Source organism: Peromyscus maniculatus, chromosome 22, assembly GCF_049852395.1.
Source record: "Peromyscus maniculatus bairdii isolate BWxNUB_F1_BW_parent chromosome 22, HU_Pman_BW_mat_3.1, whole genome shotgun sequence".
NCBI classification, from domain to species: Eukaryota; Metazoa; Chordata; class Mammalia; order Rodentia; family Cricetidae; genus Peromyscus; species Peromyscus maniculatus.
The window spans coordinates 39,357,751-39,385,040 of NC_134873.1; the positions used below are offsets into that span (position 1 = coordinate 39,357,751).

Consider the following 27,290-nt stretch of genomic DNA (forward strand, 5'->3'; position numbering starts at 1 on the left):
AGACATGTGCACACACGTGCACCCACACACCTGCAAACACACACACTTAAATATGAAAAAAACGACAGATTACAAGGAGACTGTTCATTGAGGGACTTTTGGGGGTTCGGTTGAAAGAAAGAGGCTTGTAGAGAAGGGGATCAAAAGAATCTAGAGGGGTACTAGAGCCTCTATCACAGTGCTTGAAGGGTTGAGAAAACTTGAGATGCTAAGCAAACATCTGGGTCTGCCGCTGAGGTGTCTCTGATGCAAAATCAAAGTAGTGCTGCAGTCTTGCAGGACTTTGGGAAAGTCACACCGGCTGGAGGTGCAGCTCAGCAGGCCGGTCCCGAGCTTAGCCCTCAGCCTTCCCAGTACCTGCACCTGCTTTTACAGTGTGCTTACATGACCAGCGGGTCGCTTTCTACATCCTTTGCCGGGAACAATTGTCCGCTAAGATTGTCTCTTTCTGTTGTTGGAGGATTTCCTTTTCAGTTTTCTTCAGTAAGGCACAGTCTTGCTCTCTGAATCCCAAGTGTCAACATCTTCTCACCAGCCTGTCCATCCACTGCTTTAAACTAGAAGAGGATGCTCAAATTCAGAGACGGTGGTTGAGAGACAGTTGATCGCACCCTGTGGTGAGGAAGAGCTAAGTGATTGTTAACCCAGCTGCTCTGTGGGAGGTGGAGCTGAGATGTGTGCATGCAGGAATCAGTTGGCCTGGTCCAAAGTGGTACTCACATTTCCTGGAGTTCTTTTGAGTCACTTACTTAATCTGCCCAGCCCTACTGTTGCCAACCTCGCAGAGATTTTATAAGGGCTCAATCAAGATCATAAGCTCTCAGTCCAATGCCTGGCTCATGAAAGTGTTCATAGGCAGTAGCTATTGCTGCTGCTCTTCTAAATGGTAGATTCCAGACCAATAGTTTACAGGTCCACAGTCCTTGTCTGCGAAAACGGCTCAACTGTGGAACACCCCCCACCCACCCCTCCACACACAAAGGTCGTATATACCAACAGTGATTTCCAGGGCCAGTGAACAAGATTAAGATAAAGTGTAATAATTCCCCTCCCTTTGGAGTTCCTCTCTTAATACAGAGCTCCTTTCCTGACCATCACTGCACGAACAGGAAGGCTCTGCCCTCTGAATTTCTCCACTTTGGACCTTGGCTTCTTCCCATTCATGCTTGGGGGCCATGGCCATCCACATCTGTAACCTCCCTGCTCCTGCTTTTCTGGCTCAAGTGATACCTCTTCCTCAAGACAAAAGAGCCTCTCAAATTTTAGCCCCAACAAAAGGTCAGAGAGGAAACATAATGTATTGATAAAGGAGAAGTACATAGGCTTAATGTTTTTTACAATAATTCTGTTAAATGAGTTTGGTGTATTTCTAATTAATTTTTTGTTCCTCTAATTTAGCCACAAAAATCTATGCTATAGTACATATGATCTTGCCACTTGCTGTGTTCTCTTAGTAATATATCCTGACCATTTTTCTAAACTGGGATCTGTAGGTCACGCTCATTCATTTTCTCCGGTGGCTACACAATCCCCCAATGGAAGATTGACTGTAGTCTATTTAGCTCCTCAGTCCACGGATCTGAAGGGGTGTTTACATGCCTCATAGACTTGTTATTTATTTTCCCTGCATTTAGCTTCAGTCCTCTGCCTTCCTGGGAGACCCAGGTCACTCCGATACACTATGCCAAATAGGTTAGAGGTCCAATCTGCTCAGGCAATGAACAATAGTTTGAGGGCATGATGTGAGTGAGCCTGAGGTAGCCAGCCTCTTGCTCCACTGAAATGAAGAAGCATCTAAACTGTGAGTTGCCCTGAGTTACTAACAGCCTGTGCTAACACACATACTCTGGCTGCCTGGGAGATGGGGGTGCTGATGTGAGCCTGGGGTCCTCCCTGATTGGCTGAAAGCTCTGTGGTGGACTATAAATAATCGGATGCTTAGAGCTGTCAGCCCAGAAGTTGTGGGTGCTCCATGATTGTAAGTGTCTGCACTGAGTTCTATGGGAGTGTATTTTTGGAGAATACTGGGGCTGTTGAGAGTCAAGAGTGTGTTGAACTGAAGAGGTCCATTCTGTGTGTCCTTCCATGGCAGTCTGGGTGATATCATTTCATGTCCATTGATACCATTGACATAGGTTTCTATGCGTTTACCTCATACAGAAGCAAGATGTAAGTGTCATGGCTCAGCCATACAGTACCCATAATAATGGACATTTTCTTCTATGCCATAAAACTGCTCCATTAGTAAATTTTGAGTGTTTTGGTTTTTGAATGCTTAGGAAAGCAATAGTGTTCATAAATTTCAAACAATCAAGAAAGCCATTTTGAAAAAGTCACTGAACCAACTTCTATAGTATTTGGCCAGTGAAACTGGCCTTGGACTCATCTACTAGAATCCATTTCCTTTCTAAGTCTTTCTTCCTCTGTAAGGAAATGAGGGGAGGGAGGGAAGGAGGGAGGGAGGGAGGGGGGAGGGAGGGAGGGAGGGAGGGAGGGAGGGAGGGAGGGAGGGAGGGAGGGAGGGAGGGAGGGCATATTCTTCCAAGTGGCAGGCCCACAAGCTCATCCCCCTAGGCAGGAGATCACCCCGCAGCTCTACCTCAGGCATGTTCTCTAGTAGCCTTGCCTGGGAATAGTTAGGCCATCATTACTGTCATGGCTGTTAATTACCTATTTCAGAGAATTGAATAAAATAGTGTTTAGAATGATGTTTTTTAATTAAAAATAATAAATAAGTCCTGCTTTTCAAAAGCCGCTCCCCAGTTTTGCACAGATGGCTGTTAACAGAACTGAGCCTCCACTATTCTGTTAGTAAGTGAACTGTCTAGTGAGGGAAACCGCCAGTGACAGGAGCCCCTGGAATACACCTTTTGGGGTGAAAACACTGACTACCTTTAGCATCCTTAGTCCGTCAGCTCTCCAAGTTCCCACCTGCCCCTTTTCGTCATCTGTTCTCCTCTACTTCCTCTCTGCAACCTGTTCCCCAAATGTCTCCTTCTGCTTGCCATTGGCTTTGGGAGGATGGTGGTTCTCAGCGCAGAGGTGGGCAAGTGGGTGTGCTGCCATCCGGTACCTGTGTCCTGCTTGGGCAGTATGACAGCATCCTATGCTCACCCTACAGGCATTTGATGGTCACCAGCTACCCCCAGGTCTGGGCATCTCAGCGGCACAATGTAGGCAAGGGTGTCTAAGCAAGCACCTACCCGCATCCTGGTCCTCTGGCTCCATCCTCCCTCCCTTCCTCCATCACTCTGCTCTTGACATGACCATGGTCTATCCCACTGGGCAGCTACTAGGAGGCGGGGTGGGGGGTGGGGGGGGAGAGTAAGGGGCTTGAAACAGGGTGGGAAGGTCAATGGGCAAATAGAATTACATGGGTGAGTTGGCTCTTGAAGGTAGATCTGGACAGGCTGGACATCCCCCAGATTGGGAGAACATCAGTTGCATTTAGCTGAGAATGCTGGGTAGATGTCTTTGCCTTCTGTGGGCCTGACAGGGCTCCTTGTGCCAGGGCGACCCATTGTACAGTTGGTCCTATGGGTCTGCAGCAGAACCAGCCACAGGATCTTGTTAGTTTTCAAAAGACACATGTCTCCTCCAGCTCCAAGAGAGTCTGTGGAAGACATGCCCATTGCCTGCATGTGCTCTGTGGGAACAGAAGAAAGGGGAGATCCACTGCCTGGTACTGCAGACAGCATCCACAGTCTACAAGTGATGTTCGAGAACAGGCTGATTCCAACAGTAGCCAAAATGGCATGTAAGCCAGACCAAAACAATGGCAAAAATACCGACATTCATTTTATGAAGCGCTTAATTGCCCATGTTAGTCACAAAGATAAAATCACTACAAGTGCTCCGCCTCGAAGTGCTGTTTTCCATGATGATGAGCACGCGCCGGCTGTCATTAAACATCAGCCATAGCCCCGTATCCTGAAGACATTGAATGTGACTTCTAAACATCCTGGTTGGGATCGTGGCATCTTATTTTAGTCCCTGAATGGTTTACTTGTTGGACACATGTTTTTAATTAACTAGCAAACAGTCCGTTGATACAGGCCGCTTTGCGATAACTCCAGATGTTGTAAGGGTCACGGAGCCAGACCTGCCCACACTGCTGCTAGCGGCGTCAATGTCGCTGGTTAGGTTTAGTTTGGTTTCCTTACAAAGCAGAGAATGGAAGACGGGGTCTTGTTCATACCAGCTGGGCAAATGTCGTCCCATTCGTCCGGGTCTCTGGCCGTGTCTCAAATGTGTGCGAGTACACTGCCTCTGTGCTCTTCTGTGGTTTATTGGATCTAGGACTTCCACTTCTAGTGCACAGTGTCCCTCTAGGGAGGAACTGGAAGAAGGTGGCAGTCTAGCTCAGTAGTAGACTGCCTGCTAGGGCAAGTGATGGTTAATTAAAAACATGAGCCAGTGGGTTCGGTCCCCAGCACCAATACATAAATAAGTAAGAAATATGCCTGAGGGCTGGTCAGGAGACTGCCTGAGGCCTCTGTGGATAGCCCAGAGCTCACACCAACTTTGAAGGTTTGGCCAGAATGCCATAAGGAAACAAATCCTCCCATGCTACATACAAGCCCAGCCTCAAGTTAACAGTAAGACCAACATTTTGTTGCTTCATTTTCCTATTAAGTTTTGGGTTGCTGATTGAAGCAGAATTCCAGTGTTTTGACACACCACCACATTGTTAACACGATAGGGAGGGTTTGATTATGGGGGAACAAGCCCCGAAAATGGTGATTTCTCTCTCTCTCTCTCTCTCTCTCTCTCTCTCTCTCTCTCTCTCTCTCTCTCTCTCTCTCTCACACACACACACACACACACACACACACACACACACACACACACACACCCTGAGGCCTCCCTTTGCTTCTCAAGGCACTGTGTGGTTGCATTCCTCCATTTGATGTGGTTCTCCCTTCGGTGCCAAACGGGGCAGTGTGGGAAAATGATGACAGAGCAGAAAAAGAGCGGCAGTGACCTGCTTAGTAACGAGAGAAAGAAAACAGATCTCAGGAGTCGAAGCCAAAAATACCTGCTTCTCCGCGCAGTAAGGAGAAAGAAACACGGAGTTCTTTCTGTGCCGGGGAAAGACGAGGCTCTGCCAGCAGTCGGTGCCTTGTAACTGGGCAAGCCAGGAGAGCCAGGAGAGCCAGGGGCTGGTGTAGGTGAGAAGGCAGCTGCCTGAGCAAGGGCATGGGTTCCTTAGGTTGAGGGGGTGGGGTGCCCGGGGAAGAGAGATGGGGAGCCGAGGCTGCCTTCCAGCCTAGACACGGAACACGCTTTCAACATCTTGTCATTCTGACACCGTGCAGTGTTGGAGGCGAGGCCTGAAGAAGCGTCACAGTTTAAAAGAAGCAAAAGATGGCCACGCAGGAGCAGGTTCTATTTATTTACAACTTCGAGGCTGGACAGCTTTTCTATTGTGTGGTTTGTGACGATCCAAAGTGACATTTTCTGAGTTTTAAAATTATCTCTTTTTGCACTGTGAAAAGAGCATATATGATTCATCTTAATATTTCTGAGGATCAGTCACCAGCTAACAGCCAGTATTTCGGGTGGGAGGCAGCCTTTTGTAGGCCGCTTTTTTCACCTAACATAGAAGTTAAAAACACCAGAATATGCCTCCAGCTTCGTTTGGAATCGTATAAATAGCTCGCTCTTGCACAGTTACAATCGAGTGCCATCGTAAGCACTCCCACGGTCCATGAACCGCCTCGTGTGCACCTCGCCCATGCCTGAAGAGGCTCGCACTGCACAGGCGCTAAGTAAGGCAGCAGAGCTCCAAGGAAGCCCGGCACAGGGGCCTGGACTTGGTCCCTGCGACTATCCCCACCCTGGGCCTTCTGCCTGTGTTCCTTCCTAGATGTGTCTGTTCTTTTCAGCCTCTGTAGAACCATCAGCTCATCCTCAATCAAGAGTCAGCAAGCTGTGGCCCACTGGGCAGATGCAGCCAGCAGCTGGTTATGTGTGGCCCACCAGCTAAGAATGGTTCTTACGTTTTTCCATGGTTAGAAAAACATTTAAAGAATGATGTTTTATAACTTGTGCAAACTGTATGGAATTCAAATTTCTGTAGCCATAAATAAAATTCTATTGGAACATAGCCATGCACATTCATTTACATGTCTTCTAAAGCAGCAAAAGCAATATTTATTAACTGACTCTACCAAAAATGTTTGCTGACCCCTACACTCTTAAAAATCTTCCTTCCCAGCCGGGTGGTGGTGGTGCACGCCTTGAATCCCAGCTTTCAGGAGGCAGAGGCAAACCGATCTCTGTGAGTTCGAGGCCAGCCTGGTCTATAGTGTGAGATCCAGGACAGTCAGTGCTACACAGAGAAACTCTGTCTTGGAAAACAACAACAACTTCCTTCCCATAGAAACTATCTCAGAAAAAGAATACAGATTCCTATTAACTTTGAATGTTCATTTGAGAAATCCAGCCCTAGCTTTCACCCTAGGAGGAATACAGGTTGAGTGTCCTTTATCTGAAATGCTTGGGACCAGAAGTGTTTCAGAATTTTTTTTTTAAGATTTTGGAATATTTCCATATGCATAAAGATCTATCTTCAAGATGAGACCCAAGTCTAACAAGAAATTTATTTCTCTTTCATATGTACCTTCTATACATAGTCTGAAATTAATCTCATATAATAGTTTTGGTGTACCTGTGGGTTTGTGTGTGTGTGTGTGATATGTATGTGTGGGGTATGGAAGGTATGTGGGTCTGTGCATACTTACATGTATGTATAATCTACGAGTAATAGGAGACCAGAAGAGAATGCCTCCCTTGATCTCTTGAAACAGGGCCTCTCTCTACCTGGGTCTAGACTGGTGGCCAACAAGCCCCAGCGATCCTCCTGCCTCTGCCCCCACAGTGCTTGGGTTACAGGCATGTGCAGGCATACCTAGTCGTTATGTTCAAGCTAGGGATTTGATCTAGGGTGTTCATCCTTGCCCCGCACAGCACTCTTACCCCGCTGAGCTGTCTCCGCTGTCCTGGGCCTGTGTTTTAACTGTAACCTGTCCTGTAAGATTGGGTATGAAAATTTCCCCTGTGATACCAGTTGGCACTTAAAAAGCTTCCAGTTCTGCAGCATTTGGGATTTCAATTTTTCAGATTAAGAATGTTCAGCTTGTACTACAAATATTTATTGGAAACCCAATATAGCTTGTCATTATTCTTGTTTCTGGGGTTATACACATAAACAAAATCAGCAAAGTTCCCCATTTTTAAAGAGTTTGCATTCTAATAAATGGTGGTCAGGAAAGTCAGTGACAAATTAGTATAGCCAACAGGGTGTCTTTTAAGGGTACGGGCCTTCGGAAGCATAACAGAAAAGGGTATACAGCCACAGGTAGAAGTGGCTAGCTATATACAGGAAGCTTCAGCGAGAAGATGGCATTGGGTTAAGACCTGATGGAGATAAGGGAGGAAAGCCCAAGAGTGCCTGGGAAGAGAGCAGTGGGAACAGTCGTAGATGGGCGGTGAGCCAGGTGGGCGATGGAGAGTTGATCCCGACGGCTCATTCAATATGGCCTGTGAGGGAAGAGGAAAGGGGTGGGGCAGTGGCTGAGGCTTTTCACTGAGGAACTAGAAGGCAAGAGCTGTCATTCCTAAAGTGGGATGTATGCAGGAAGAGTCCATCGATTAGGTAGGGTTTGCTGTGAACAGTTTGTTTGAAGTGTATTATCCGGGTCCTGATTATAGTACCAGTCTGATCTAGAGTTATCCTTTTGGAAGTTGTCAGAATAAAGGCGAAAGTTAAGTGATAAGGTTGCCTGTGAATCATTCGAGAAGCCCTTGGTTCTTTATCTCCAGGATCTCTCTCACTCTGTGACTGAATATAGCTTTTCTTAACCTCATTTTGTTTCTGATTTACCATATGTGGGCATCCGGATCTGCCACGTCCCTCTTGCTTCCTCTCTAGGCACAGTCCTCTACTGAATAGGTAGTCCGGCCAGTCTGAGGAGTTAGGCCTCTCAGTGGGCCAGAACGCTGTTAAGTATGGCCCAAGACACGTGATCTGCTGTCTACAATGAATTCCTTGCTTTTGGCCCTTGTTGGTTGGGTTTTTTGTTTGTTTTAATGTCTATGTGTGTGGTACCTGGGAGTAAGTGTATGTAACCATGTACATTCAGATGCCCATCGGGGCTAGAAGAGGTATCAGAGCCCCTGGAGCTGGAGTTACAGGCGGTTGTGAGCTATCCAGTGTGGGCTCTAGAAACCAAGCCTGGGTCCTCTGTAAGACCAGTCAGTGTTCTTAACTGCCAAGACATCTCTGGATCCTCCCGCGCCTTGGTTTTTGGTGGTGGTGGTATTTGTTTGGCTTTTGGGTTGGGTTTGGTGGGGGGCAGAGTCTCAGTATGTGGTTTGGGCAGGCCTGAGACTCACTGTATAATCCGGTCTGAACTGAAGCTCATGGCGGTTCCTCTCAGACGCTCCCGATGCTTCTGGGCTGGGAGGCAGATGTGCGCTCTCCTCCTCTGCCTGTGTCCAGTGTCTGAACACGGTCAGAGTGAAGAAGGCCAGCTGCAGCAGGCATGTGCCGCACTGCCCGAGTGGACTGGTAGAGTGCCAGTGCCCAGACCTCGTCTCAGACCCGCTGGACCTCATGCGTTCACTGCCTTCTAGGGTGGGGCCTGGCTTTGTGAATCTTTAACAAGCTCCCCCATCCTTCTTAAACAAACACGGAAACTACTAGTGCCGTGGAACTTTGCAAACCCAGTTTCGTTTCCAGTTTGGGTAGGTTCTCTCCACTTCCAACCCTGTCAGTTTTCTGCTCTCCAGTGCTCTTGGAGCACTCACCCACTTTGTAAAGCTAAGGTAAGAAATCAAGCAAGGAGCATCATGGTAACAAGTTGTAAAGCGAGGAGTGCCAGTTCCTGGGCTAGTCTCATCTCCTGGTGTCTTTTCATTTGGGTATGCAAGCCAGGCTCCAGCTACCTCCACACTCGTCATTGGAGCACAGGGGCATTGTGTGTGCGTGCCATTCATGTGGAGGAGCCTTTAGCAAAACACCACGGAACAGGAAGTACGTAGATGCCCTCTCCTCTGAGGCAAAAGCTTGGCCTCTTACTCTCTGCATCTGCCTGTGGATGACCTTAAAACCTATGTTTTTGTGAGGCAAGGAGTTCCTGGGAAAGATAAATTAGGTTTGAGTAACTACTGAATGCATCCGATAAAAATGCTTCAAAGGTGGTTCATAGGAAAAGTAACCTGGCTCCGCACAATGCAACGACATGAAGCCCTTCTGGGGCAATGCAGATTTGTAAATGTATAACAAATAGAAGGTACATTCACTCACACCTGACCAGTGGCATTTGAAAGTAGTTTTACTTTAAGAGATTGTGATGGAATTAACTACAGTTCATAGGCCAGGGATGGGGCTGAAGCAAGAGGGAAAAATTTTTCCCAGCCTTCCCCGTGGGATGTCTCTAGTGGCCAGCTATCTTCTAAGTGGTTTCTACCAAGTCTTACTAGGACATCTACCAAGCCCATTACTGGTTTGGGGGCCTTCCTGAAAATGCCTTTCCACATGCTAACAGAATCCTCATGGTGGACATCTGTTGAGATTACTGCCCCTTAAAGGCTTTTCCGAAATGTTTAACAAACTTAAGAAAGCACATTACTGAACAAAGGCTTGGTTAGAGCTCATGTTGTTAGACTCTGTTTGTAATTAAAATATTCCCATCTTCTGTATCCTTTAAATGTAAATTTTTCTTGCTTGCATTCCACTGGAAAGGGTCAGGGCCTCTGATCTATGTGGTTCTCTTTGGTTCCCAAGAGTTTTTTGTTTTTTTTTTTTTTTTTTTTTTTTTCTAGAATGAGAAAGACTCTTTTTTGCTTCAGATCTAATACTTGGCTAAGTTTAGTAAGATTTCCTGGAAAAAGCCTCAAGGGCTTGGTCATCACCTGACACACTCAAGCCACATGTAGAAGTAGAGATCAGGTCTGTGTGTTGGGGGGGTTTGAAGTGCCAAAAGTGGTAACTGAAAACCTGGGAGTCGGGCAGATTTACATCAGAGACCTGGAGTTAGCTGTGACTGCCATCACCGCCTTGTGCGCCTTAGTGGGATTATGTAGCTCATTCACCTTCCAGCCTTCTCATCAGAAAGATGAAATAACCTTTCTTGTATTAGGTACGTTTTGGTCCCTGGAACAAAAGCAGGTTAAGGAAGGAAGGAAGGAAGGAGGGAGGGAGGGAGGGAGGGAGGGAGGGAGGGAGGGAGGGAGGGAGGGAGGGAGGGAGGGAGGGAGGGAGGGAAGGAAGGAAGGAAGGAAGGAAGGAAGGAAGGAAGGAAGGAAGGAAGGAAGGAAGGAAGGAAGGAAGGAAGGAAGGAAGGAAGGAAGGGTGGGTTTGCTTTGGCTTACAGTCCATCGTGGCAAGGGAGGTATGCAGGAGCAGGAGGTGCTGGTTACATTGTGTCCACAGTCAGGAACCAGAGCTTGTGTTTAGATCTCTTTCCTTTCTATCCAGCCCAGGACCCCAGCACATGGAATGGTACTGCCCACGTTAGAATGGGTCTTCCCACCTCAATTATTCTAATCTAGATAACCCCTCCCTCAGAGATACACCCAGAGGTTTGTTTCCATAGCGATTCCAAATCCCATTAGATTAACAATCAAGATTATCCATCGCCCCATCCTGATGTAGAGCATAATGCAAACCTAGTTAGGACTCATGAGTGGAGTTGGTCTGCCCTCTGTCCCACAGGGAATTCATTTGCAGACTAAATTTCCTTTTTTGCCATTGGAGTTCTTTTCATGCATACTTTCCCTAAGCAGAGAACAGCTAATTGACAGTACCCACAAAGTATGTCTTCATCTTCTTTAATTGTCCTTTTAATAATTCCATAAACATCTAAGAAATTGTTTCAGTTCAGTTTTAGCTTCTTCAGACTTTGTTCCAAAGAGGAACATTTTCTGGGTGCCTAATCATCTTTGTCATTATCTCAGAACATTTCCATTTTTATCTGTTTCTCTAAAATTGAGAGACAAGAAATAGAATACAGTATTCCAAGCAAGCAATGGAGTGTGTTCAGCTTTACTACAAGTATGTGTAGACAGTCCTGCACGATGTCACTGGGAGCCTTCTGCCCCAGTGTGGCTCCCTAGATTTCCCCTACTTGTGATTTTTGAGTACTCATTCTAATCTATCTTTTATTTTCTTCTTCTCTCATGCATATTGGGATCTTTCCATTTTGTATTATACCCCGATTTTGCTTAACTGAGGACTGAGAGACTCTTGATATGGCTCAAAATTAAAATGAAATCACAAAGTGAAGTAAGCGCTAACAACAGGTCTAGAAAGTGTGCATATAAGTGTGTGTATGTGATATATGTGTGTATTGTATATATGGATTTTTAATCCCACTAGGTTAGCTGTGACATATGTATCTTAAACTAAGGAGTAAAGTGACAATCAAGGTGATAGATAAATTTGATGGTTAGTTTAGGTAAGGAACAGACTTTTCTTGAGGGGGTGTTCTTCAAGACCAAGACATGTACTGTAGCCCAGGTTTGCCCAGAACTCACTACATATCCTCAGCTAACCTCAAACTCATACAGATTCTCCTGCCTAAGCCTTCTAAGTCCTGAGATTACAGAGTGAACCACCACACCCAGTTTAGGGAATAATTTTTCTTTTTTCCCTGAGACAGGGTTTCTCTTTGTAGCCCTGGCTGTCCTGGAACTCTCTTGTAGATCAGGCTGGCCTCAAACTCACAGAGATTCATCTACCTTTGCCTTCAGAATGCTGGGATCAAATAGGGAGTAATCTTTAAAGCATTCAGTATTGGGGCCAGAGAGATGGCTCAGCACTTGCCGCTCTTCATGAGGACCTGGGTTCAATTCCCAGCAGTCACATGGCAGCTCACAACCAGCTCCAGTTCCAGGGGGTCCTAAGCCCTCTTCAGGCACCAGGCATGCACTTTGTACACAGACAAACACGCGGACAAAAGACAGACGAGTCTTCCTATGGAAGGCTTCCCAATGAAACAGAAGGAATTTGGAACCAGAAGGACAGGCTCAAGCATTGTAGTTGGTCTTCTTGGATAAGATCCTGAAACTCTGAACCTCATTTTTCTCACCTGTGAGTGGATCTAGTTAAGTCTGGTTGGCAGAGTTGTCGTGGAGTTTAGATATTATGGAATGCCTGGCCAAAGTAGGTACTCATTAAACATCAGTGACTTGTAAGGACAGTCCTGGCCTGCCTCCAGGAAATACACTCCGGTGCCATGGAGTGCCCTGGCATTCCTCTGCCTCACAGGGACTTGCTGTGATGTCCTGGTCATATGTTTATTTGGGAAAATGACACCTTTAAACTGTTAAGCAGACTGTTGATCTTTGTTGGCAGTAACCCTTTAGCTTGGAGCGAGAGGCGACCTGTCTCCTGGTTATGGTCCTGAAAATTCCCATTTCCACTTATCCCCCCCACACTCCTCACAACTGTCCCGTGGAGGAGGCAGCCTGGACAGCTCCCTGTCCCTCAGACCCCCAAGTCAAGAGCATTATCAGAGCATGGGGGCTGTCCCATGTGTCCCTGAAAGTGTCTTGTATTTACCCCCGGACATGAACACTCAGCCCAGAGCCGTTTTAGTATTTTCTTTTGGAGTACTTGGTGCTTTTGACTATTAGTATAACCCCTGTTGTTAATCTATTCCTCGTAATGCCTTGAGAGATGATCTGTTTTAAGAGTGGCGTTACCTCTGTCGTGCTGAGGAGATGCTTGAGTCAAGACCTCTACAGGGAGGGGAGGATGAGCGTGCATCCCTCACCATGCTGGTTTCCTCCATGTAGAAGATGCTTTCTTCATTTTCCTCAGGAGGTGCTGTTTCATCAGGGGTCAGCGTCAGCCCCCGTTGTCCTAAGTCAGGCTTTCAGACGGGCTGGCTCCCTGCATCTGTTGTCACCCTGCAGCCAGCCAGTCAAGTCTTCAGTCGTGGAGAGTTCTGACTAAGGTTCACGAAAGGCCCCGGCAGTTTCCTTTACGTGGAAATAGATTAATCCTCATCAGAAACGGTTGCTCTGATCATCTTCTAGAGCTAAGGAGACGGCTGGAATTGCCTTTTGTTCTGTTCAGCTAACTGTCGGATGGAAAGATTTTCCAACTCTGACTTTCAAATTTATACATGCCAATTTAGTTTCATCTCTACAAATTAGCGCCTAACTTGATGTTTCATTGTAATCCATGGGGTAGGTATTGTCGTATGAATCAGCAGCACTTATTGGTGTGGGACATTGGATCTTAGGTCGTGTATCCTAACACGCTAAGAAACTCCTGAGTTAAACTCACGGTGAAGCTAGCGTCTTTTGTTTTGTTTTATTCCAAGACAGGGTTTCTCTGTGCAGCCCTGGCTGTCCTGGAACTCACTCTGTAGACCAGGCTGGCCTCGAACTCACAGAGATCCACCTGGCTCTGCCTCCTGAGTGCTGGGACTAAAGGTGTGCGCCACCACCGCCCGTCACAAGCATCCTTTTAAAACGAGCCCAGTTATGTCTCTTTTATAACACCTGATAGACTTCAACTAGCTAAGCACAGCAAGCTAAATGGTTCAAAGGTATCTACCAAGAGTGGTCAGTACATTGCATCCAGAATCAGGCCAGTCTGACTATTGAGGAGATGTGGGTGAGTGCTGAAGTATGAACACGAAGAGGGCCGCTGGCCCACCTGCTCTGCGGACGAGATGAGCCCTGTGGTATCTGCTTTAGCGATCATCGGAGTGCCTCGGGAGCTTTCTCCTCATCAACATCCTGACCTGAGGACTTTAGGGAGCCACGCCAGCTGTTCTTCCCAACCCCGTAGCCTTTTGTGATTAAATTCACTCTCCTCTCAGGAAGCAAAGTATGTCAGCAAAAATATCAGGGGTGCTAGTGACAGGCACGTAGACCTGACGTCTAGTCTTGGTTGACCACTGACTAGTTGTGTAAACCTCAGTAATTTCCCTCTAAGCCTTGCTCTCTTCACCTAGAAAGTTATGGCAGTTCTCACTTCACTGAGTTGTAGGGAAGGCTAAATTAGACGACGTGACGGAATAGCAACAAGTATCCATTCTTGATAATCAGAGAAACAGGCCTGGCCGCAAGACTCTAGATTTCTTCATACCTCTGTCTCTATTCACCATCATAAACAGCTTTTTGTATGGCTGCTTTTCAGAATGACACAGCTCAAGCAGAGAGAGAGAAAACAGGCATGTGAGAGAGATCAAGATAGATGGAGAAGAGAGAGACTGAGAGGATGGCCGTAGACTGTTTGCCTTTTATACAATTTAACAAGTGCTTGAAGATCTATCCTATAATGTTTTATATGAGCCAAAAACCCACTGCAGTCAATCAATTCCAGGAAACTGTCTAAATTAGTTTACTTACTTTGGAATTTTTGTAATACCAACAATGATTTCTCTGAGTAAGCTGCGAGTAGCCTGGGTCTTGGTATTGACTTTAGTTTTCTACATTGTATATATATTTAACCAGTAATCACAAGTTCAATCATAAATATTGAACTCTTGTTTTTTGTCCTCTAGAACTTTCTTCCCGATTGGTTTTCTAACCTAATGGAATCATTAGAACCTGATGGAGAGTGTACCTTGGGGGTTAGAAGTAAGGACAGAAAGCTGGTCCCCAGTTCACAGAGTGTTACTGACTCCAGTATCCATCTTGCAGTAGTGACAGAAGCCCTGGCCCCCCTGGTCCTGGACAGTTGCGGAACATAGATGACCTGTCAGTGGGTACCAGGGCACACAGCCTGCTGTCAGTTCTCAGTCTTCATCTGAGTCAACAAAGTGAGGGCTGAGTATCTCCACTCCTTCTCCGACCTCCTCACATCACCTGCCTTTTTGTTTGTTGGGATTTCTCATCCCCAAAAGCAAACATAAAATTCATCTTTACCAGGAAAATGAATTTCAGAAATCTGCAGTCAGTGGAGTAAGGATTTCGAGTTCAGTGTGTTCTCTGTGTCATGGCCCTAGACTGAGTCACCCTGCCCTCCACTCTCTAGAAAGGAGCTTGCAGGTAGTTACTGTGACATTCATTCACAGCATTGGAGCTGGAACTCATACAGGAAATGATCACAGCATTAAGGGCCTGGGGTATTTTGTTTTATTTCCCAACATATTACAGGGGGGAGTTTAAGGACAGTATAGAAATGTATACATTAAAATAAAATGAAAAAAGAAAAATGGCAGCAGGAAAGATTGAGGGTGATAAATGAAATCCGTGTTGTAAATTTCTGAACTGTTTCTTTGTATCATTGTTCACTTCATTTCTGTGGAAAGAGTCTCACCCGTGTGAAAGTTCTGGCGACTATTTCAGAATCAAGGCTGACTCTCAGTGATTGGCTCAGCAATTATTGATTGGATCGGCCTGTTTGTTCCCATCCCTTTGTCTTGGATGTCTTCTAGAATGCACAGGTCAAAGCTGATGAGCTCTAGAACTGGCTGTCAGTTCCCTGTAGCTCAGGCCAGGGGTTTGATGAACAACTTATCTTTGTCCAGCACTAAAATTGGCACAACGTGGAGTATGAAAGTGTGACGTGCCCCTGAGCCAGTTAGAAGTGGCAGATATGTACTGCTGTGTGTGACATCGTCTGCAGGATGTTCAGTTGTGTGACCTGTTCGTGCAACAAAATGAATTCCAATACAGACATTTGATGCTCATCGTCCAACCTCAGTAACCCAAGTCAGCTGGCGGCCGGACCATGATGAGATGCCAAGTCTGCGGGGTACCATGCCCTATGTCGCCTCGGCTCTGAGACAAGTTCTTTGTGCTCTTGTCTTTTCAGTGCCCTCGGAGGCTCCTCGGCTCTTCATATCCCCGCCTTTCCAGGAGGAGGCTGCCTCATTGATTATGTGCCACAGGTGTGCCACCTGCTCACCAACAAGGTAAAGGCAAGTCCCCCGCCCCCTGTGTCTCGTGGGAGTCCCTCCTCTAGCGCGGCCACAGCTGTCAGATCAGGGTTCCCGCCCCTCACCCGCCCCTGCGCCTTCAGCCTCTGCCTGGCCTACTCTGAAGGACAGCTCATCTGTTCCTCCTCCTCCTTTCCCTTTTCTGAGGACCCGGCTTCCACCTCTTATCTTCATCTCTTCCCGTTTTAATGGCGGTTTCCGTCAACTCTTAGAAGGCCCGCATCGCCTCATTTTTGGTGCATCTTGTGTCTTCTTAGGGTTTTACGTTTGTGAACCCCCTTCTCCCCGGTCATCTGGTGTACACACATGTCCACGGCCAGCCCATGGCAGGATGGTTCTTTACACTTCCTTCATTTCCTTCTGCTTTCTTATCTCACCCATTAATTGTCTGTCCTTCATTCTTGTCGTGCCTGGGAGCAGTTGACCAGAGTTTTTGTTCCTCTAGGGGCAAGAATTCCGGGTCAGCTGGTCTTCTCCCCACCAGATCGGATTAGCTGAAGTTTCCCCTTGGAATTCGGAAGCCATGGGAATTCAGAAGCATATAGCTGAATTTACTGTAGTGGTGGTAGTCAACTTTTTCCCCCAAAGTGTGAGCATAGACTTGTTAATGCCTAGCCAATATATTTAGCTGAAAACTAGAGATATTAACGCACTGGTAGTCCTGGCTCTTTCCCATCCCACATGGACTGTGACTCAGTTGGCTTAATTGCCAAAGTGTTATTTTCTTTGCTCCTGTTGACTCGTTCATATTGGCTGGGAAAACAGATCTTTTGTTTATCTCTCTCATTCAGAAGATAGTTCATCTCTCTATAGGACATATTTTTTAAAGAACAATGATATTTCAGAGGCTTCAGTATTAATTTTTAAATGTCAGGGAAACTGAAATCTGGCAAAGCTACAACGTGTGGGACTGGCCCAGATTCCACGGCACTTAGCTTCTTGGAGTGGTGGCTTCTGCTGAGACAAGGTCCCTCCTCCCTTCACGGTTCCCCTCCAAGCCAGAGTAGAGGGCAGGACTCTTATTTACATTCTGGGGCTTTGCACTGCCTTCAAATCTGTGCTCCAGAATTCCAGAGAAAAATGTAAATTGTGTCTTCCAGAACTGAGAAGAAAAGCCTTTTTAAAGCTCCCCGATTGAGATTAATTTCTAGTCATACATTTTCCTCAAAAAAAAAAAAAAAAAATTAGAATATCGTTTTCTCAGAAATATAAGAATCAGTGTTTTTCTTATCTGGTTCCCTTTCATTAATTTTACTTGTCTTTAAAATTGGTGTTCTTCTGTTTGTTCTAAACGAGGACAGCATGGGCCGCTTTTAGGAGCAGTCTCTTCAAATGAGTTTCCATAATTACATCGGAATCTATCTTTATAACCAGTTTTGTTGTGGGTTTCTGTTCAAATGCTTTTCTGTTTTTAAAATCAAGTACACAGAACTGTTTTCATCCTTTTTTTAAACAAAGCCACTTAAGCAAACTTATCATCTGTTTTTCTTTTCTGAAAATAACATCTGATCTTGCATTAAGCCTGCAAAGTAAGCCTTGTTTTTGTAAATTGACATAAACCGCTATTATATAAATAGAATTGTTTTACTTTTCGAAGGTAGAGCCTGGCTATCAGGAACACTTGTGTCAAGGTTATGCCAAGTACTTTATCTTGAGCTCTCCTTAGCTATGGGAATACAGTGTGGCTACAGCTAATAAAAACAGGGTTGGTGTTTTTTTTTGTGCGGGGGTGGGGGGGTGTCTGTCATTATTTCTTTCAGCCACAATGAGACCATTATAAAGAATGTGTTTTTATAGTAGAAGCTATTGTATAAATAACTTACTTTCGGCTACCTAGCATAATGATTTAACATTTTTTTGTAGAAATTGTCATTTTTATGCTAACAAGGATATACAAAAATGCAAAATAAAATCACCCATTGTAATATTTCTCATTTGAATATTAAGATTTTTGAAGAAATTAGGCATTCTCTTACCTTTTTAATTTTATCTTACCCTTTCAATAGTTCAAGATAACCAAAAAGCCCCCACTTGATGAAATCGCTTTATAAAGAATGTCTGCTGATAAATACAAAAGGAATAATAGAACTTTTTTAGCTCACCATTTCTCAACCCCAAATGAAATAATTCAGAGAAGAATCTCCCTATTGATATTGAACCCATTAAGTGAATGACTGATGGGGAACCAAGTCTTCCCGTGCTTTGAGAGATACATTAGCAGAATGCTCGCCCTGAGAAGTGGGGTGTGCGTCTTTGTGTGTATACCACAACATACACTCACTATGGCAAAGAAGAGCGTCCCTCTACAATGGAGTGATTTTCCCAAATGATGAAGCCAATATCACCTAGGAAGATTTCTTGCCAAAACCCTTTAATCCAGTCTAATCATACCTTTAGCTCTAGCTTCTAATGTATAGGAAAATACAGACAATAAAGGAAACAGAAAACTGAGACAATCTATAAGACCATTAACCCAATCTCTTTGAAAGGCAATACCATTTATGCCTCTTTGTGTGGACACACACACACACACACACACACACACACACACACACACACACAAAGATATACATGCTGTTATTATGTGATTAAAATATTTTAAAAATATAAACAGCCTATCCAATCCTGAATTATACAGTTTGGGGAACAATGTTTTAGAGGCCATGAAGAAAAGCTGAACATGGACAGGGTAGCAGATGACATCAGAATGCTCATTAAACCTGGTGGGTGTGACAACTGTATTTATGGCTTCCTAGGGAGAATGTCTGATTCTTTTGGAGTTGCATATTAAATGAAGTATTTGGGGTGAACCGTCAGGATGTCTCTAATTTCCTTTGAAATGTTTCAGCCAGATTGATTGATAGGTTGATAGATAGGTAGGTAGACGGCTGGAGGAAGCAGCTAGGCAAAATACCCACCGTTGTTGAATATAGGGTGGGAATGTGAGTGTTCGTTTCCCTGTTCCTTCTGCTTCTCCCGATCTTTCCAGGTTTCTATAATAGAGCATTTCCAATCTTTCTGCACTAATTCTCGGCCTTGGGTTCCCGTTCCAGGTACAGTATGTGATTCAAGGATATCACAAAAGAAGAGAGTACATCGCTGCCTTCCTCAGTCACTTTGGCACGTAAGTTCTGCCTTGTCTACACCATGTGCCAGCAGTGCACTTGGCTCTCACGTGTGGGGCCTTCTCTGTGACCTTCTGGCTTTGGTGCTCACCCTAAGGCTGCTGGGCTGCCTTAGCTTTTAGCATCCTTTAGCAAACAATAGAACCAAGTGTGTTCCGAACATCAGTATGCCTCTGCCAAACACAGCCATCTCGGTGGTCTCTGCAGCCATCGTGGGTGGGAAGCCTGTTTTGGGGGGCTTGTACTGCACCTTCACCCCCATTGTCTTCTAGTTGTCTGGAGGTGACCAACAGGGCCTTTTTTTTATGCTTTTTTAAAATGAATTGTTAAGTTAGCCTGTACGTAATGGGTTTCATTCTGGCATTTTCCATACACATGTCATTCTCCTTTGTTCTTATCCTTCCTCTAAATACCCTCCCCATGTCCCCTGGGTCTCTTGCTGACCCTTCTTCCTCCCAAATAGTCTCCCTTTTACTTCCCTGTCTCATGGATTCCAGTACCCTAGCCTTCCTCATCTGCTCCTCCCTTCTTAGGCTGTTCTTTCTACTTTCATGACCTACACACACGTATTTGAAAGTAGATTCCACATATGTGAGGAAACTTGTGGTATTTGTCTTTTCCGAGTCTGCTTTATTTCGCTGAACATAATGATTTCCTTTTCTGTCCATTTTCCTACAAGTGCCATAAAGAAGAATGAAATCCATTGTCTGTGTGTACCACATTTTGGTTGTCCATTCAGCTGGTGATGGACATCAAGGATGGTTCGTTCAGGCACTTGATAAGCACATTTTATCGCAGGTAGCCCTGAGACTTGGAAGTTTAGTGATCCAATGAAGTTTCACTAGAAGAGGGGCCAGCAAGGCAGGAATTGTATCTCCCTAGGATCTGGTTCTCCTGACAGGACCCTACCACCCTTAGTGCCTCACAGATTCGGGAAGGGCACCTGATGTTACACCTAAAGGTGATGACTTATACTGCAGAGGGGTGAGAAGATGGCCCAGGAGGCGGGTGGGGAGCATCTGACCGCTCGCCAAGCATGGGCTGGCTCTTCCCACTGCTGCCCTGTGCATTTGCCCTTCCCTCTGGGTGCCAGGAGCGATGCCGTCTGCAGCCCTGTTTCTTCTAAATACTGTCAGGGGCCCTAGAAGCTTCCCTGGGGCTCAGCACAGTCGGGGTGCCACTGTGTCTCCTTCACAGCCTCGGAAGGCGGAGCCCCTGCCCAGTGTTTGTGCTGGAGACTTCAGGACTCTGCTTCTTAGTTCAGAAATGACTGGAAAATAAGCAAAAGACATAAACAGAAACACAAATTTTCCATTTCAAATAAGTAAATAAAAATGGCTTACCCAGTAAACAAGTAAGAGCAGAGAAACTAAGAGTAAAGCATTCACATCATAGCACAGTTATGAGCAAAATCTGACTCCTGGAACACTGCCGAGCAATTCTCTCATTAACTATTATGGCATTTTTCATTATCCTAAATAAAGTGTCAATACTAAGCAACATGGCTGTCTTTCACATAAGTCTTTCATAGCTAAAATTACTTCCAGCTTTACTGATGAACATTTTGAAAGAGCACTTTTTATACAATAGTGGTAATAGACATTATTGCTCTAAATTTTGAGTAGATTATCTTTAGCATATGTGATTGAAAATGAAGAAACTAGTTCAGTCATCTTCAGAATGGGATGTGCACACCCCAAAGGTTACACACATCCATTGGGGTATAAGAAAAATAGGAAAAAGAATTTATATTTGCTTCTCAATGTCATTCTTTTTAATAAACACTTTGCATATTTTATTATGCACAGTGTAATAATATAGTATTACCTGTATGTAGTTACTAAATTACAGATGATTACCATTGTATTACCATGTTATATGCTTAGGCACAAAAGGCATTCTACTTTGTTTTTGCCTATGAGGTATGGGGGCTAACGAGTTCAGACCCCATGGTTACAATATTGGGTTAATTGTCCATTCATAAGGCAGCATTGTTGGCTTAAGTCAGATCTGAATGATAGACACGCCATCCTTGAGCAAGTCACCTGGTCCTCAGGATCCTAGTTCCTGTATGTTTCCCAGAATGTCCCAATGTTAAACTGGGAATCATCATTATCATTAATCAGTCGGGGAAAAAGGATCTCTTCAGAGACTTCAGAGACTCCCTTGTGTGAATGAGTACTTTCCTGTCCCCAGTACATGCTTAGTGTTGTCATACTTTGGTGACAACATCCTTTACCACTCCATTCTTGTGGGAAATGGATGAGGGGAACCTACTAGGTTCTGTCAGCCCCCTCAGCAAGTCAGGAGCGGTTGTCCCTTGACACCCCATTAGAACTTGCCCGCTGACGCTGCTGCTTTGTTGGGAAGACAGAAGCCAGGGTACCAATGCAAAAATTCCAGTACAATCCCAAATTAGATTGTCAGTGTCGCCTCTGTTTAGTCCCTGGGTAAAGTGAGACTTAAGCTTACTCTCCAGGTAGTCAGGTGACATTTGGTATTGCAATGTCATTTGTGACCTGGTTTCATTTTAAATTTTGTTTCATTTTGAGACAGGGTCTTACCTTGTAGGCCATCCTGGAACTAGGGATGCAGACCAAGCTGGCCTTGAACTCACAGAGATCCAAAGGTCCACCTGCCCCTGCCTCCTAAGTGCTGGGATAAAAGGCACGAGACATCATGCCCAGCTGACTGGTTTCTTAGATTGTCTCTTTACTCCTAACTGATGACTGATGTTTCCATTTTGTGGTTTATCTTCATTGTTTTTTCACAATACTCTTAAAATGTTACCCATAGCATAATTTCCTGCTGGATGAGGAAGTTAAGTCTCCACAGGTTAAGAGATTTGAGTGGGGTCATGAGCTGTAGCAGTTGGCAAGGTTGTGACCCGAACCTCAGTACTCTCATTCCAAACCCTAGTCCCTCCTCGATGACGCACGCATGGCTTACGTCTATCTGTGGTTCAGTTGCCTTTTAAATAGTCTCAACTTAGTCCTGTTGCTGTTGAACCTTATTTTCATGAGGGCTTGTGTGTGTGTTTTCTTACTTAGAGGTGTCGTGGAATACGACGCGGAAGGCTTCACAAAACTTACTCTGCTGCTGATGTGGAAGGATTTCTGTTTCCTTGTACACAGTGAGTATACTTTTGCTATGTGTATCTGCTTAGAGATATTCTACTGTAATAATCAGGGTGAGAGCCTTTGGTGTTCCGACGTGGCCCTTTCTGTTTGAACATGTGTATATTTATATTGAGGTCATAACAAGAAATTTTATCCAAAAAAACCATTATTTCTTGCCACTTGCGTGATGTTTCCCCACAGAAGACATCTGATAGTGTCTGAAAACGTTGATTACTGTCACAAGTGGATGAGGGGCTCAGTGACCAGCTAAACGTCCTAACGTCCATGTGTCCCAGGGCAGCCTCTCACAACAGAAAATGACGGAGTACAGAATGTCACAAAACACATACCCGGTCAGGGTCACATCTCCAAACTTCTAGGGTTCCTGCAAGCGGTCTTGCTTTGATCTTCGGGTCATTGGTGAGTGGAAGTCTTTGACGCTGGCTAATAACAGTGACGTAGAATGTAAAGGAGAGGGTTCTGCGAGGTCCCCCCTGTTCCCCCCCCCCCGTCAGCCCTTCTTGGTGGCTTTCCACATGGAGGTCACATGTAAATGATTGTTACGTAATCGGCCATTAGTGGGTCAGTGACCACTGGCCCAGCTTTCTCCTCTGGGTGGTTTACATCGTATTTCTTTGCTGTAGAGGGGCCAGTGGCCTGTGGCATCAGGTTTAGGCTGCATTCAGCTAAGCCCTCTGTTCCTGGTGTATAATATTTCTGCTAAAGTCAGTGACCAAGGAGTTCCAGCTTTTCCAGCCTGACGTAGGACAAAAGCAAAGGGGTTGGGCTGGCTTCGTTCAGAGGCGGCGCTTCCTTATCTCTCATTAGACCACGTTAGGAAGGGATTCCTCGGCCCTGGATAGCTATAGTGTCAGACAGTGTGCAGATACTGACCTTGGGGTTTTTAAAGCCCCTAACTGTCCGTAAGATGGGAAGAAAGCCTCCCCGTCAAGTCTGCTGCTGACACCCCTCACAGAGACTGGAGAGCAGGCTATGCATTTGAGAGTGGATCTTCTTCCTTCTCAGTGCTACCCAGCCATCCCAGCCTGCATGGTGCTTCACACTGTGCTCCTGTGTGGGAGCTCATTCTACATTAGGGCTTTTTTTTTTTTCAAGTATTAAATCTGGAAAGGCATTTTTTGGTATTAATTATGCGTGCAGATAAACAGAATTGGAAAGAGAGAGCTCCAGCTTGGGAGTGCTTCCAACTACACCTTGTTCAAATCACTAGGTCAAGCTTCCTTCTGCTTTGGTTTTTTTGGATGTGCGTGGTGGAGGGGAAGCATCACCGAATGGAATTTAGCCCACAGTAGAAAGTACACTGGGAAAGGAAGCCTCAAAAGTACTACTTTTCTTCCCTGATACCCAGATCCCAATTGCCGCTTCAGTTGACTTGGAAGCATTGCCTGATGGGATTGCCCCAGCCTAACTCATCCACGGGAGTCTGCACCTCGCCTCCAGTGGTGGTGGTAGCAGTGGTTGTCAGATGCCGCCAGAGTGACTGAGGACAGACAACCCAGTGGTAGATTGAAGGAATACCTTCAACAGCTCCTTCATCTTGTAGTGTCCTAACAGTGCAAATCTTTTTCTGGAAACTTACTCCTGTTTCCTAGTCATGGTTTTTTTTTTTCAGTAGCTGATAAACCATATCAGACACAAAGGAAAAAATGCATTCTTAACATTCTTCAGTCCTAATCTTTTTCTCAGGATGCAACTCAAAAATGGCATGTATTAGTCTGCTTTCTGTTGCTCTAACAATATGCCCGAGGCTAGGTACTTTGTAAAGAAAAGTGGTTTGTATAACTCATACTTTCACAAGTCCAGAGTCTTGAGATTTATTCCAGGCCCCTTGGCTGGGTCACAATATGGCAGCAAAATAGAAAAAGAGCCTGCTTGACTTAGCTTCAAAATGGTTCATTCCCATGAGAATGGTACTAATCCCTCCCAACACCGAACTTAGTGCTCAGCCACACTTCTGTAGGCCTGACCTCAAAGATTCTGCACCCTGGGGAACCAGACATCCAGCACAGGACTCCTAGAGAGACAACCCATGTCAAGCCCTGGTTACTGGGGGGAAATCATCGCTTGCAGTGATATTCAGTCTAAGAGAACACTTGCATGTGGCTCCTGCCAACTCCGTCAGTACCTTCAGTATTCGGAGTAATTACTCCTGCTTTTGAATTTCCTGCAGAATATCGTCTCCCTGACATTGTGTACCCAGTATTTCTTATGACTCCTTCTCCACCTATCTTAGCTTTGCCGAGTAGGACATCCAAAATTGTGTCCCCTCCACATTTCCCCGTAGTTGTGAACTGCCTTCTTCAGAAACGGACTCCTCAGGCACTCCTTGGAATGGCTGCATTAAAACCTGGGGTTTCGTTGGCTTTTTCCAAAGTGTTCCCCCAAACTGCCATTCCTTTCCTCCCCAGGCTGTTCGCTCCTTGTCCCTCAGTGTCACGGCCCACATACTGTTGGCTCTTCTGGCAGATAAGGACAGTCTGTAAATGAAGGGCCTTGGATGCTGTCCCCTGCTCCACCCCTAACTCACAGCCTGCTTTTAAGCACATCATTTGCATCCTTTTGCCTCCTTCTTATCTAAGACATCGGACCTGCTGCAGCACAGTGGAGCTTAGTTAGATAATGTGTTTTCCTCAGTCATACGGTTGCGCATCTGACACTTACCTTCCTTTGGAAGCATCTGCTTGCTTGGTTACAACGCCCAGGGGACCATTTGTTCCTCTTTTTCTTCTATAAAGATGGGGGGGGGTGACTATGGGGTAGCAGGGACTTGACAAAGAACACTGCAGTGAATTATTCTGGGATCTCAACATGTGAACGAGGAGGAAGGAAGTGCCTCCAGATAGAGCCGGCCTCCCGTGGGCGGCTCCACAGCTTCACTGAGGTTGAAGCCCTGGCAGGACAGGAGCTGGCATCTCTGCCCGACTCTGCGTCCTTGCGTTCTCCCAGCCCAGCAAGCCAATGCCAGTGGGGCGGCTGCCGGTGCTAACTTGGGGGTGCCAGAGGAAAGGCACCTCTCTCCTGCCCCAGAGGGTGCTGACCTCAGGCTGTTGCAGGAATGCCTTTGGAAGAGACGCTCTCCACATTCCTGGCTCCCCAGGCAGTGCGGCAGCACCCTGGTATTCTTGTCCTTCTGAGGACGGCTGTGCAGCATCCTAGCCCCTCGCTCCTTCCTCCCTTCCTCCTTGATCAGTGTCCGGAGTCACACCGCATCAGGAGAAACTGCTTCCTCCTTCCAGAAATCGTTAGCGAGGTTTCCTGGCCACTGTTTGGGAAGTTCTTAAAGTGGTTGGGCAGGTCCATCCGTGTCTGCCAGGTGATTCTTACCTCTGGAGGTAGATGATACCCATAAGCCAGCAGTGTGTCAGAATGCTGATGTTGAGAGAGGAGAGCTGTAGAGCAAGGCCCGCCGATGGCCCAGAGCACGAGCAGCCCTCAAGAATCGACTTCCCCTCTTCATGGGCCCCAGGCAGCAGCAAGCACCAGCGCGTGGCCCATGGTGGCAGAGTTAAGATCCAGGACCTGAAGGCAGAAGCGGGTGGAACCCATGACCGTGACAAGCTGTCTTTCCCTGGTATCTATAAACCCCTGTTGATCTGGCCTGCACAATGTGCTGTATCTCCCAGGTAGATAGATGCCTGTCAGCCCCAATCTGTCCATTTTTCTCTTCTTTTTTTTTTTTTTTCCCCCGAGACAGGATTTCTCTGTGTAGCTTTGCGCCTTTCCTGGAACTTACTCTGTAGCCCAGGCTGGCCTCGAACTCACAGGGATCCGCCTGGCTCTGCCTCCCGAGTGCTGGGATTAAAGGCGTGCGCCACCACCGCCAGGCTCTCTTCTTTCTCCATAGTTCATAAGGTTAGCTATGCTTGCATTTTCTCTGTGTTCAGTACTATGGTAGGTATTCTTGGGATAGAAGTAAATAACTCAGGCTTGATCTTAGGGTGCACATAGTACTATAGCAGAGGAGTTAGAATGCTATAGCCAGGCTGGAGAAACAGCTCAGTGGTTAAGAACACTTGCTGCTCTTCCAAGGGTTCTGAGTTCAATTCCCAGCAACCACATGGTGTGGCTCACAACCATCTGTAATGAGATCTGAAGCCCTCTCTGGCATGCATGCAGACAGAGCACTTATACCTAAAAAAAAAAGAAAAGAAATATGCCGGGCGGTGGTGGTGCACGCCTTTAATCCCAGCACTCGGGAGGCAGAGGCAGGCGGATCTCTGTGAGTTCAAGGCCAGCCTGGGCTACCGAGTGAGTCCCAGGAAAGACGCAAAGCTACACAGAGAAACCCTGTCTCGAAAAATCAAAAAAAAAAAAAAAGAAAGAAATACATAAATAGAATGCTATAGCCTACAGGCCACAGCCTGTTTCCATGTAGTGGATAAACCATGAAGAGTGCCCATGTCTTCAAAAGGTTGTTAGGAAGAAAAAGAGAGAAGGGAAAGAGTGTGCATTGGAGATGGTACACGGTCTACAAGGCCTAAAGTCTTTACCATTTGACCGTTTTCAGGGGCAGTGTGCCAGCCCCAGCCTAGCTGATAAAATCAGGTAAAGGTGAAACACAACTGTATGCTGCTTTATTTACCACAGTATTCTGACTCACCTTTGGTATGTCAGTGATGTAGAAAATAAAGCAATGCTTGTCAGGCTCCTATGAGTGCATCCATTTCAGATGGGCACCAGTACTGTGATGGCACAAAGTTGGGTCCTCAGAAGCAGTGTTTCAGTATGGTTAGAATGATCTCTCCTAGAGGTGACATTTCACCCAAGACCTTAGTGGGCAGACCATTGAAAAGCCAAGGAAAAAGCGTTCTGGGAAAGGAGATTCTGCAGAAGCCCCCAGGCAGCCAAGAACTTGAACCTCTAGGCTGGGGCACAATGGGGGATACATTTGGGGCTTCTTTTTGTGGTTGCTGTTGCTTAGATACTTTCTTAGTAGTTTGCTGTCAAGGTTTTCATGCGCATCTTTGGCTTGACACAGTCTACTTAGGTTAATAATGACTGAATGCTAGTAGGATGTGGCGGCTTTGCTACCCCCACATTGTTCGTGCTAGTAATTGTCCCGTGTGGCATAAATGGTAACTGTAAGTACAACATTGTCAATGTCTGTGGTTGCT

General features: G+C 45.9%; 1 protein-coding gene across 2 annotated transcripts in view; it reads left to right on the plus strand.

The window, feature by feature from the left end:
- Babam2 (BRISC and BRCA1 A complex member 2) overlaps positions 1-27,290 on the plus strand; it is a 380,906-nt gene that overhangs the window by 284,556 nt on the left and 69,060 nt on the right. For both annotated transcript variants that reach the window (XM_006984821.4, XM_076559269.1), the window contains 3 exons: positions 15,788-15,887; positions 18,965-19,035; positions 22,087-22,169. In XM_006984821.4, coding sequence (XP_006984883.1) covers positions 15,788-15,887; positions 18,965-19,035; positions 22,087-22,169 — 254 coding nt within the window. The remainder of the gene's footprint in view (positions 1-15,787; positions 15,888-18,964; positions 19,036-22,086; positions 22,170-27,290) is intronic.